This window comes from Macadamia integrifolia, chromosome 11 (genome assembly GCF_013358625.1).
Source record: "Macadamia integrifolia cultivar HAES 741 chromosome 11, SCU_Mint_v3, whole genome shotgun sequence".
Classification (NCBI taxonomy): domain Eukaryota; kingdom Viridiplantae; phylum Streptophyta; class Magnoliopsida; order Proteales; family Proteaceae; genus Macadamia; species Macadamia integrifolia.
In genome coordinates this window covers 5,471,359-5,484,518 of record NC_056567.1, presented here as the reverse complement: position 1 = coordinate 5,484,518, position 13,160 = coordinate 5,471,359, and the positions used below count along the sequence as shown (strand labels likewise).

General features: G+C 34.4%; 1 protein-coding gene across 14 annotated transcripts in view; it reads right to left on the bottom strand.

The window, feature by feature from the left end:
- Positions 1-8,672: 8,672 nt before the first annotated feature.
- LOC122092772 overlaps positions 8,673-13,160 on the bottom strand; it is a 6,567-nt gene continuing 2,079 nt past the window's right edge. For 8 of the 14 annotated variants that reach the window (XM_042663063.1, XM_042663056.1, XM_042663060.1 and 5 more), the window contains 5 exons: positions 12,382-12,448; positions 10,905-10,990; positions 10,734-10,790; positions 10,255-10,371; positions 8,673-9,092 (listed from right to left, as the gene is read on the bottom strand). In XM_042663063.1, the coding sequence (XP_042518997.1) occupies positions 8,769-9,092; positions 10,255-10,371; positions 10,734-10,790; positions 10,905-10,990; positions 12,382-12,427 (630 nt within the window). In that variant the 5' untranslated portion in view covers positions 12,428-12,448 and the 3' untranslated portion in view covers positions 8,673-8,768. The remainder of the gene's footprint in view (positions 9,093-10,254; positions 10,372-10,733; positions 10,791-10,904; positions 10,991-12,381; positions 12,449-13,160) is intronic. The other 6 variants (XM_042663067.1, XM_042663057.1, XM_042663062.1 and 3 more) reach the window with 2 other exon arrangements.

Below are 13,160 nucleotides of genomic sequence, written 5' to 3'. Positions count from 1 at the left end.
AAAAAAAAAAAAAAAAAAGATCGATCCCCTCATCCTCAGCAAAGCCATGAGCACGGGAAAACGTCTAACAAATCCCTTGAGACATGAAATATAGGGATCAAAAGCACATTTATTTTAAGATAGGACTCTTATAAAGTATTTTTTTGATGAGGCAGCTAGGCCATGACTGTGGTTGGTAAGAGAAGAAAAAAAAAAATACACTTTTTGTACTTTTTTTCTTGGATTTAGAATTTCTCTTTGCACTTGATTGTCTTCACCCGATAAGAGATTCAACTTTTGAAATTCAAAATTTCTCTTAGGAATTGTGAAATTTTCTTTTACTACCTAATAAAAAATCTTGCCAAAAACAAAAAAAAACGTGAGAAAAAATGAAAACATAATAAGACAAAAAATGAATGATTACACAATGATTTCCTATGTGTCATTCTCTCTCCTAAAATTTAAAATTTTTTGAATTTTTTTTTTTCTTTTCTTCTCTTGATTACTAAACATACATTAACTTTTTATTTTCTCATCATTTTATTTCATTTCTTTTCTTTTATAGATTTTTTTTTTTTGGCTACCAAACATAGCAGGAAGAGCACGGCAAACGGGGAGCTGGGTGGCTAAAAGTGGAGATCGAAAAAAAAGAACGAAGAAAAGATTTAAGAAGAAAATTGAGAAAATCTCACAACAAAACCAATGGTCTATCCCTGCACCTGCGCAAATCAATTAAGGGAAATCCGAAGAAGTTACACAGGGAAGACAAAACTCAACCTCTAAGAGATCCGAACAAGCCCATTAAGCACGAGGTGATGGTAAGGGTGGCACTGAGATTGGGGCAGAGTCCTTGCGATCACGTTAGCGCGAGCACTCTGTGCCCCTTCTGTGGTCAGCAACATCGACTGGAGGGCCGGATAATGGGAGGAACCAACCACAGTAGCTCGGGGCGGAGCCCCCTAAGATGGAAATCGATTCAATCACAGGAGAATAAGACGGCTCAGGGCTGGACCCCTCTATATTGCCCCTTGGGTCGTTAACAATCTCACTGAAGTGACCAGATCATGGGTCGTTTGAGGGTGAAGATGAACAAGACCCTCAGTCACCGGCGAAGCAAGGATTCCACGGTCCTGAGAGCGGCCATTGAGGTTAGGCGAGCTTGGAAGGCAAGGAACATGTGAGCGGTGAGTTTTGGAGGACCGGCGGCGAAGGGTTTGCCGAGTTCTGGAGTCCTGGATAACCACTTGCCAATCTTAATGGCTGGGAGGCTGAGGCTTGGTGGAAAGCTTGGGTTGCAGTTGGCAAGAAAAAAGAAGTCCAAGGGATGGTGGCGATCTGGGGTGGGGCCACCCACGGCGAGGATAAAGACTTTCTTTTAACTTCAATTCTGATCAATTGGATATCTTTCATAAGGAACCAAAGGAAAAATGCAATCATTTTCTAAGAAAATACAAAAAAAAAAAAAATACATACCATTCCTTATTTTTTTTTTTATCGAATTGATTATAACCATTACCTACATTCTACAAAATTGTATACAACAAATAAGAGTCAATGAACAGACCTATGATCCCAAAAGGACATCACAATCCCTTGTGGAAAAAAAAAAAATCATTTGCTGAGACAGAAATAAAAATAAGGATATCAGATTCCTACCAAGATAACTGGCGGAAATTCTGCAGGCGTGCTCTGTTCCTGCCAGACCCAGAGCTACAGAAGGCAGAATTCCAAGGAGGGGGCAGTGGAGGGGCCACCGCGCCTAAGGGCTGCCAGTGGCCAGAGGTGGTGTGCAAAGAAGGAGATTCCAATGGTAACCTTCCATCCACCCACCGACTCTGTGTCTTTGAATTGTTTCCATAAAGACAGATGGATAAATAGAAGAGTGAATAGATGGTTGAAAGGATGAGAAAGAAGCAATAAGAACGGAACAGAGACCCTACAATACCTGCAATGATTGAGGCCTCCTTGCCTCTCAGAACCTCCCTGGACTTCTCCTGTTCAATCAAAAACTCTATACAAAAAAATGTCTGAAAACTAAATAAGAATTTGATCAATGAACATAAATCAAAAGAGAAACGTCTTTACATATTGCTGTCAAAAATAAATAATTAACTATAAAATTTAAAATGAATGACTCGATGGAGCTACCTGCAAAAACAAAGATCCACCAAAATCTTCTTCCCCCTCTAAAATCCTTTAGAGTGGGACCGAAACGTTGTTTATAGGCGTCAGGGAGGAGCTCTAAGAATAGTTTTCACTCTGAAAAGATGTGTTATCCTCTGCCGTGTCAACTATTGCGTCCATTCAACAGTTATTTGGTCATAAGAACTGAAGAAACTTCCAAAGAAACTTTCTAGAAGTAGTGTATCTGTGACATCACTCTCATGAGATCATAGGTATTCTTTTTTTTTTTTTTTTTTTTATCAATTCATATTTCTTTGACATGAGAAGCCCTGTGAAATTTTAAATAAATCTAAAGGAATAATTGGTGGTAACTTGGATTGGATTAGTATTGGTCTTAATTGATCTTTCATTGATGAAGTTGTAAGGCATAAGGGTAAAATGGTAAAATAAGATATTATTAAAAAGTAGAGATATGATTGTTTGATACAGTTAGATCTAAGATGATCCAAATCGGTATCAAACTTGAACGATCCCAAGTTTTAAATCCTTGGCCATCATACTGAAATTTTTTTGCTGCTACTTGGGTTGCAGCTAAGTAGCTGCAAATTATGTAAAAAACGGGTGTAGTGCATGGAACAAAATTTAGCTGCAACCTTGCTTGCAACCAATGAAATTGAATAATTCACTACTTTTCCATGGGGTTCACAAATACATACCCCCTTAATTAGATTTTAGTACTTACTAAAATACTCTTCAAGATTCTATTTCTTCGACTGCCAGCAGCAATTACTTAGTCAATCCAGACAACAACTAAATTTCGTTCCATTATAACGGTCTTCAACATAATTTGTAACACAAAAAAGTGAAGACCACACATCCTAATTCAAATTGGAAACGACAGACATGTACTAAGATACTAAGCTGATCATGTTCTCTCGTCACTTGAATTTCTTTTTATTAACCTGAGTTTTGTTTATTCTACCTAAAAAAAAAAAAAAAAAAAAACTTTTTTATTAGTTTTCGTTAAATATTATTAAACTATATACACAGTTGCTTTTTTTTTTCTTTCTTTTTTAATCCGAGGTGTAACTTTTTCTATTTTAATTTCTAACCTTCTTGGTCCATGCATTGTTTAAACTTAGTATATAATTTTCTTAAATAATTTGAGTTAGTGAAAGTTTTCTTTAGTATGGATAAAGAAAAGAATCCGGACACATTGGGATGTATCCCCTATTGTACCAAGTGTAAAATTCCTTTACGTTATTTTTTAGATCTCATGCATCCATCAGATATCATGGATTAAGAGGTTCATTTTTACTATAAAAATAAAATTCGATTCACTTATAATTGTTTCTTTTCTAACCCCCTCCTTCCGGCAAATGCTAAAGTTTACCAACCAAAAAGCCGTGTAGAGTCAAATGGACTCCCAAGACTTTCCAATTGGAAAATCTACTGGAATCCATCCATGAGGTCTTGATGAGATTTTTTTTTTCCCCTAAAAGATCTTGAGGATTATTGATTCAAAATGTTCTTCTAGATCAAACAATATCAAATTTATGAATATTAATTTTTCTTTTAATTGTTAGTGTTTTTTCTATTGCTTGGTTTTTTTTCTCTTTGGGTGATGGACACTTTTGAAACACCGTAGTTATGCTTCAATTTTTTATTCACAATCATAACAACAGTGAATAACAATGGGAGTGTATATGGAAGCATTAATAGCTATGAGACTTTCGCCTTTCATGTGGGGTAAGGCAGTCATTTCACCCTCTCATGTTTTTTAACACACGGCTCACATTGTCTTTTACTGTCTTTTATAATTCTTTTTTTCTCATAATGGTTCTCCACTATGCATTGTAGGGAGGAATGTGAATAGTGTCATCCACGGGGACCAAATGAGGGGGAAAAAAAAATTGTGAAAAGTAAACTACACTTAATTTGGGTATGTAAAAATCCTTTATTTCTTATGCATTTTGTTAACAGTGGGTTGAGCTAGCCTTTGTCCACTTGGAAAATCAAACTGCTACCCAGTCCCCTGGACTACAGAAAAGTAGGCTGGCGGATTGGGCCCAAATTGCCACCCCCAGCTTACAAGTTATGCAAGGGAAACAAACCTAATTTTCCGTGGTTCAAGTAGTCTTTACTAGGGCCGGCTGCAACAAGGTCAGGGTGGGTTAGGCTTTTGAAAATCGTAATCTAATCTTGAGTTCGCTCTATTGAGCCCAGGCCTGGCCCAACTCAGACTCAAGGCTTGAAAAGTTTAACTCTAACTTGTCCTTAGGGTTTGATCAGACTGATCCTGATTGGCCAAACCATAGGAATGGGGGAAGGGATAAGTAGAGGCTAGCTAGGCTAGGTCAAGGAGAAGAAGAAGAAGAAGACAGAGCTGGGTCGGGCTCAACTTGAGGCTTTAGGCCTAGCCCATCTTGGCCCTGCCTCAAGGCCAAAAATTCCCAACCTTGGCCTGCTTCAGAAGGGTATCTCATCCTAAACCTTGTTTTGGTTCAGGGCAAGCTAGGGCCAACAGGTCAAACTTGCACCCCAACAATAGTTGCAAATTAAGAGAGAGAGAGTGAGAGAGAATTCAAATGATTTTTCCAATTAATATGCATAGCACTATTGTTTTCAAGAAAATCATCAGTACCGGTTCTTACTATGTCAATTTTTTGTCCTAGTAGATAAGGCTGAAAGGTCCGCTTTTCACCTATCAACCACTACTTTGCATTCTCCCTTATAGTCCCATATTTTCAAATCATTATTTTACAACATAGTAAATTCTAATGGGATTAAAAATTGACATGTGAATAGAGGACCTCTAAGCTGAATCTATTCACAAAATTGTGTTAGTTACTGACATTTAAAGTTGGTGCGTAGAAAAAGTTCTTTCGGCTGTGGGCATATAGAAGCCAGACTCTCTACTCACTAATAATGATGATGATTTCTTGGTCATTAAGCCTCCTCATATTATGCCTTTTCTTTAAATATTCAACTGACATTTTTATATGTGCTATTTGTGCCGACATTCAAATTTTTACTCAAATAGACTGTTTTACTGTTCCAATTGTGGTATTTTTTTTCTTATATTTTTTGGGATGTATATATAGTTGACTAATATCTAAAAAAAAAAAAAAAAATTTGTTTAGAGAAATAAGTTGGCTCCACGCTTTCAGGGGTTTAAATTGATTTTCACTGTCAAGATTCCTTTGTAGAAGCACTCACATCCAAAAATTAGACTAGGAGAAGTGTACAAAAAAATCTTCTATGATATATATCCATAATTTTCCGTCGAAGTGTGGAGCCGCCCATTTCGTGTTGATACTATTCCAAAACATTCAATCCAAATGTTATTTGCTTCTCACTGTTATTGCATTTGGTTCATTCATTAAGACTCATCAATGGTTCTTGTTAAGGGGCTCTAATTATCTCATTTTTTTCCTTTTTGTCCCAAACAATAAAAAATTGAGTGGGTTGGGTGTCTTGTATATTGTATTGGTTCATATGATTATAATTGAATTTATATTTATAGTTAAGTTGGGTTATAGATTAATTATATCTACAGGGTAAATTTGTAACTATAGGAAAATTAAAATTTTTGGATTCTCAAAGCAGATATTACTTTGTTGGCTGGGCTCTGTCTGTACCAAATTCAAGTTACAAAGCATGATAATTTTTAATAAAGAATCATCGAGCATCAAACTTATACCCTAGGCAACCAAGGTTTTAAAACTTGGGAATGTTCATGTGATTGATCAAGGCCATTCTCATTCTAATACTGATTCAAATTGGATTGTATCAAATAAATCTATCTTTTTTTTTTTTTTTAAATCAATTTTTATTATAATTTTACCCTTGTATCATACATATTTATCATGATCGAAAAAAGCAAGATCGAAAATCTATCAAAGCCTATACCATTTCGATCCTATCTGAATTTTAAAACCATGTCTGCAACCCTTTTCTCAAGATTCAATTCCTCGTTTATGGACTTGAACCAGACCAGACCCGCTATTTTCCTGGTCTTTTCTTTTTGATCCACCACTTACCCAGGTCATGGGTGACTGGTAAACGGAAGAAAATCCAAAACAAATCAAATCACCGTTTGTTTTTGTCGGTCTATTCTATCACGACACTTGGAATATGACAGAAATTTTTTTACTTAGTACGACTCAAAGAGCCATCTTTGGCAATGAATCATTTTTCTTTTCCAATTTCAATGGATCACTTTAGCTTTCTGACTTAATTAGTGATTAGTTTCTTAATACTCAGGAAGAAAAGATCATTTTTCTATGCTGATTCAAAGAGAGATTGGGTCAAGTTTATGTATGAGAACAATTTAGTATGTCTTTGATTCGTAGATTTGGAATTCACTTTCTCTCTCTTCATTTAATAGATTATAAATTCACAAATCAGGATGTTCTCAAGCTTGAATTTGGTTTGGTTTCATTTTTTTTTTTTTTTTCCCTGACTTATGGGGCATGAATATTCATATTTGTGGTTTTTTATTCGAAAAAGTATTTTTATGTGAAAATACAATTTCTATGCATGCATGAGTGCCAATGGAATTGCAAGAAAGAGCATTCATCATTTTATAAGAAATTGGAGGGTCATTTTGCTCCATGTGTCTGGGCGCAACACCCACAATATGTATAGTACAATCACCAATATTCAAAAATAAATAAATATTATGTACACAAATAGGTGGGTTTAGCAGAATATGTTTTTGAGAGATTTACTTGGTCAAAAATGGAAAACTTCTAGAAGGCACCCAAATCGATTTGATTGGTGAAACTTCACTGTCAAGGTTCCAAGCAAGTCCACTCGATTAGAAAAACTTAACTCCCAAGGTTCTAAGGATATCCACTTGATTATAATAATAACAAAGATCAAATCCTTGACCCTTGACAAGAATGTATTATGAGATTCATTTCGTAAGAAAATTTTCCTATTAAAGATCAGGTCATTTCGAGTGACCCATAGATACCAAGATATAAAGAAAAGTAAGCTTAGGATTTCAGAGCTATGGTCCTGGTTATGAAAACAAATTTGTCCCAATGTTCGAGGAGCATAGACAATTTAAAGTCATTAGAATCTGGGGTGATGAAGGAAAAATTGCTGCCAAACCAAGCTGCTCGAGTGAAAAGGTAGTCTAAGGTTGTGTTTGGTATGCATTCTTGAAATGCACTCTGGACCAAGAACACATTCTGGACAATTAAAAACATTGTTTGGTAAGCATTACATTCTCAAAATTCTAGAACACAGTAAAGAATGCAGCCCATTCTGGAATGTGATAGTTTCCCATATTCTCCATTCTCCATTCTCCAAGTCTCAACACAACCTGATGAAAATAGCTCTGCCACTAATCTTATGAAATGCACATTTTCTTTAAAAGAATTGCTTCTCATTCTTTCAAATCTCTAAAAACTACTTTTCTTTATCTTTCTCCGACGAATGTCAACGTGAAGGCAGAAGGATTTTACCATCCCTTAGGAATTGAGGGATCGATTTAAGCAATACTATCTAAAGAACCATTCAATTTATTTATTTATTATTTTTTTTTGTGAGTATTGATATAATGTTGTCTGGAATTTTCACTGAAGAGATTCTACCCATGAAGTGTTGGATAAAATGTATGAGCATTCTAACATAAAAAAATACATTTTAAACAAACATTTTGTCCAAAGATTGTTCTCATTCTCAATTAAGAACATATTCTATAATTTTAGAATGAAAATGCATATTCTCAAAATGAGAATACATACCAAACACAGCCTAAGAGAATGTGATTGTTAGACTCCACATCTTTCCCACATCTCACAGCTGGAGCTGCCAGAGCTTTGAAGACAAATAGACCGGAGGAATAGTCAATCGTCACTCATCATTATAATGAAAGGTGAACGAGAATGAAAAAGACAAATAAGAGGGACAAAAATTCTCCCTCAGCCATGTGACCCATAGTACCTGAAAGATGCTTTTCCCACCATATTAGTGGTGCAACGTCCGACATTTAATAAATGCTTGACTCCAGAGGACTCTGCCAACTTCTTTCCTATTAAACAAAAATCACTCTCTCAATGGGAGTTCCCAGAATATTTTTGTCAAGCAGATGCCATTATCAGAGCTTAAGGTTTCTGTAATTGAATAGGTGGTGCTTCTTTTTATTTATTTATTTTTTTTTTTAGAGGGAGAAGAGGTGTTTCTTTACCAAATTATCGATTTGTTTCTCTCTCTCTCTCAATTGGAGTTCCTAAGATGATTTTTAGTCAAGGAAGTACAGTGATCAGAGTTTTCAAGGTAAGTTTCAGTGATTAAATTCATTCTTTTTGTTCTTCCACTGGTGCTAGAATTGAAGAATTCAGATGAATCTCTCAAATCTTTTATTGGTCAATATGATTCATGTTAGTCCCACATCGATTTTAAATCGGAAATATTTTTCCTTCATATACCTGTGATCATTCCACTCATATCATATCGGTCTCTTGAGATGGAAATTTACAATGTTATGATCGAAGTTTTTCTAAATTAAAATCTGAGTTTGTGAAACAATTCTTCGATGAAGAAGATCAAATGCATAGAGCTTTAAATCAAGCTTTTGTTTTAATATTTAACACATATGAAAATATATATATCCGTATTGAGATTTATTGAATACATTCTGATTTAGAGATTCACAGTCCTTCCAAACCTATATACAGGGCTACCATGAGTACACCCAATGTGGTTGAAATTGCTGCGGACCAGAGGAGAAATTGAATGATGCGAGACATGTTCTGGAAGCTCCTCTGGGTTCTTGAGAATACAAATAGGAACATTCCAGTAATGAAAGATGTGAACATCAACAACAGTGAGGCTGTTAAAAGGCAGAGAGGTGAACGATGGGTGACTTGCTTCCCACGAAACAGTTGCCCAATACCAAATACCCCTGCTACTGAGACTCCAATCGCCACACCTGCAACAGTCGTTGTAGTTGTCTTGCGATCAACTTCTTCTCGCTGTGGTCAGATCAAGGATTTTGTGTTATACTGATATGAATTGCTATGATGAGAAATAAATATATAAATAGAAAGAAAGGTTTAATCTGGTGGTTCTCAAAATCAAGCCTTGGTTGGCATGCTTTTGGTATAAGTATGGGTATTCATATATGTCTTGGCTGATATTGATATCAATACAATCATTTTGGAGTTTGGATCATGTCCTCATACGATAATCATTTTCGTTTTGTGTCATCCACACTTAGAATCCACTTAATGTGAAAACCGAAGAGAGAGATTGAGTAGATTCCATGTGTGGATCACCCACCGTACAAGAATGATTCTCAGGACCTGATCCGAACTCATCGTTTTGCACCCCCTAAAATACCAATTGCATGGATTGCATGTCATTAATAGGGGAGATAAATAAATGAATTTTGTTCTAAAATTTAACATGTGGTATATCTAGACCATCTCTTAGATATCGAATGGTCATATTTAACAGGGGGAGGGGAATGATATTTCCTCTTAATAGATAAGGTTGACATCTGATTTAATACTGACTGAGCAACGAGGAGGTATGCTGAACATACATGAGAATTCATTCCAATACATGAAGAGATAAATAAATGGATTTTGTTGTAAGATTTGACATGTGATATATTTAGACCATCTCTTAGATATCGAATGGTTGGATTCACCATCTGATCATTCCATATTATAGAATTAGGCATCTCTATCTGAGACAACCTTTGCTTGGTGTTCTAATTAGAAAAACTTTTTCCTTAAATTAATATATAGATAGAAAATCAATTATATTAAATAGCCAAATCTTTAAGATACTGACCTAATCATAATATTTTGTAACAGTTCTAACATATAAAGAGGTATGTGCTCAGAAATTTAATTGCTAATGGCTATCACTATTTTAACAGCCTAATAAAATCAATTTATACTGCATCACTTCGTAATTAAGATTAATTATCATCATTATTAGTTGAAATAGTCTCTCGACATTTTCGGAGTAAGGCTGTGTAGTTCTCGCAACCCCTGACCTTGCACATGCGGAAGCCTTGTGCATCGGGTACACCTTTTTTATTTTTTTATAAACTAATCAACCATCATTTGAATCCAAAATATATCAGAATGGTAATAATATCCATCCCTAGTTTTTCTTTCATACCTCAGAAATGTGATGTTCTAAAGGATTCACTTGAGAGTTCCCCAGTTGTATGGCATTGGCATGACTTATTTGTTGATCAGAATTTTCAGTAGTTGTATTAGGCTCCTCGCTTCTTGTCTGTATATGTTCATAAAAATGAGTTTTTCTATAATAAAAATACATTGTGGGAGATGTTAAATAGCTTTGTGTAAAATATTTGAATTGCAAACATTGAAGAACATAATTCTCTGTAACAAAAAAGTCTTAAATGGAACTAGAAACATGTTATTGTGAATTTTTACGATGCAGAAATTTTCTTTGTAGAAGAACCATTATTTGTCATAATATATACCAAATTCTCTTAAATTTTTTTTTATGAAATCAGCTTTATTTATTTGATATAAAAAATGAACTACTACAACAAAGGGAACAACATTTTTCTATAAAGAACAGGAAAGAGAATGACTTCCTCTTTCCCTCTCTTCCTCTATCACACTCACCGTGTTCAAAGCCAATAAAACAAGTTCAGCTGAACCTTTCTCAATGTCAGAAGTTCTCTGCATAATAAAGAGAATTGTATCATCATTTTCCCACTCTTTTAATATTTCTTTGAAAAATATGTGAGAGAAATATTCCTAAAATTAATCATATAACACATATTCTACACGTACCTCTGGATATTGGTGACGTGAAGCCAATGGAAGAACTGAATCTGGCCTCCTTAAGATAGGGTTCTCAGTTTGATTACCTGACATACCTTGGGAACAATATTTAAGCTGAATATTAGATATTGGATGTGGGGTATCATATACCATTTTTAATTTGCATCACCAACCAACATGATATATGGTGTTACTGCAACTAATAGTGGCAAGGCTACAAGGCTAATAAAAACAATAACAAAGTGAGAAATTATGTTTTGATGATTTATTTATATCTCTAGAAATGTGTCATCTTTGAGATTATAGCTGAGCTTATTAGAGCTTCAAGGTATTTTTTATTTACACTAATTGAAAACTAGCATAAACAACATCCAAGGGTATATGATTTTTTTTTTTTTTTCAGTTCTAATATAGATTGAAGTTACAAGAGTTTATAAAAATATTAATTATAGTACACTATACTCTTACCATATCAAGTAATATATATTGGCATGTGATTAGTAAAGTAGTACTATAAAATGTGTAATAAAAAATATATACTAAAAATTATTAAATTAATTTATTACACAAGATATTAAATTTTATCAATCATAAATAGGAAAAAAAGATCCGAGAATTTACTGAATTTATTGTCACACAAAAAAGATAATGGAAAATAAAAATGCCAGTTCTTTTGATCAATTCCAGCATACTAGGATTTCAACCTAATTCAAGCAATGAGCCATGCTTAGGATATTCTTTTGAAGTCCTTTTCAAAAGAACACCCTTTTCTAGTATTCTATAGAGCTATATCACTAGCAGGACCATGGACATATGCCGTGGTGAGCGTTTGGCTGGTAATGCTCATCCCCTCTTAACAATTTAAAACTAAATTGGGTTTGAACTGCTGTCCTTATAAACTAGGAGACTTGATTGCTCTTTTTGTTGAAGATCAGGAAAATTATGTAAGATGGATTAGACAAGACTGAGCTGGGCTTAGTCAACTCAAAATCTGAAAAAGTTAATCAAGTTTAGTTCTTAGATTGGGTCCTGTAAGTTTAAAACCATCCAATGTGCAAGGAGGTGCCCTAGTGGTAGAAATGCATGATAGGAATGAGATAACATATATATATATATATATATATATATGCTTGAATTCATGTGTAGTTTTTTTTTTTCCTTGGCATAGGTAAGTCAATTTATTGAAAAACAGAAGAAAAATATATACAACCTAAGTCAGACACCTAAGGCTCAGGGCTAGCACCCTTAAGACCATAAGAGCTTCAACCAACTAGGAAAAAAAAAAAAAAACTAGGGAATAAAGGCACAACTAAAGCCAAAGAACATCAACTACAAGCACACATGGAACAAAGATGTGTATAAATGCACAAATATGAGTTTATTTCACATTGTCTTGTGGTGAATTCTAGTTCATGTTTCTTTGCGGAAAAGTTGAAACTCCTATCCGTATTATATTCTTAGAGAAAGTCTCAATAGTCATGTTTACCTGAGTTGTTGTCAGAAGGTTGAGTTATGCTGTTTGTTGAAGGCATGATATATAAAAGTATGATCTCCTGAAAATGAAATACAGTTAGATAGAGCTTGTTAATGATTCACTCAATGGATATACAATTTTGGATATAAAACCTATATTAACAAAATAATATGGTAATACCTTATGTTGCAAAATTTGTATTTTACATAGACCTTCCTTCTTAAATTTAATAGAAACTAATAGAATCCTCTCCCCACACCCCCACTCCAAAAAACAATAGCTCTTATTGGAGGGACAAATGGACCTTCCCTTTCTAATAATATTAAAAATGGAAAGAAACATATGTTCCAAATTTTTTTTTTTTTCCTGATAAAATCACAAAATTCTTATTTTACATTTTGGATGTGATAGAACCGATAACCAATCAAGTGCTCAACATGTGTCAACATGGGATTAGGTCATCTAGATGAGATTAAAAGTTGGCTAAAATTTTCCCTCTGCTAAATGGAAAAGAAAAAGGATAATGAATGTTATGGAACCACTAAAAAGGATGAGTATAAGTAAGTGCATTTCTTCCCTCTTAAGACCTAATTATGTAATTATTTATAAACTGGGAGATTCTATTAACTACCTTGTTATGCATTAGAGATCAAAGTAATCTTACTTATATAATTTGGAAGAGAGAGTACATTACATACATCCCTCTTTTTTTATTTTTCATTTTTGGGATGCTCCAAACTCTATCCCTTTTATTATTAACAAACCCCCACCGCACCTGCACCTGCACCCAA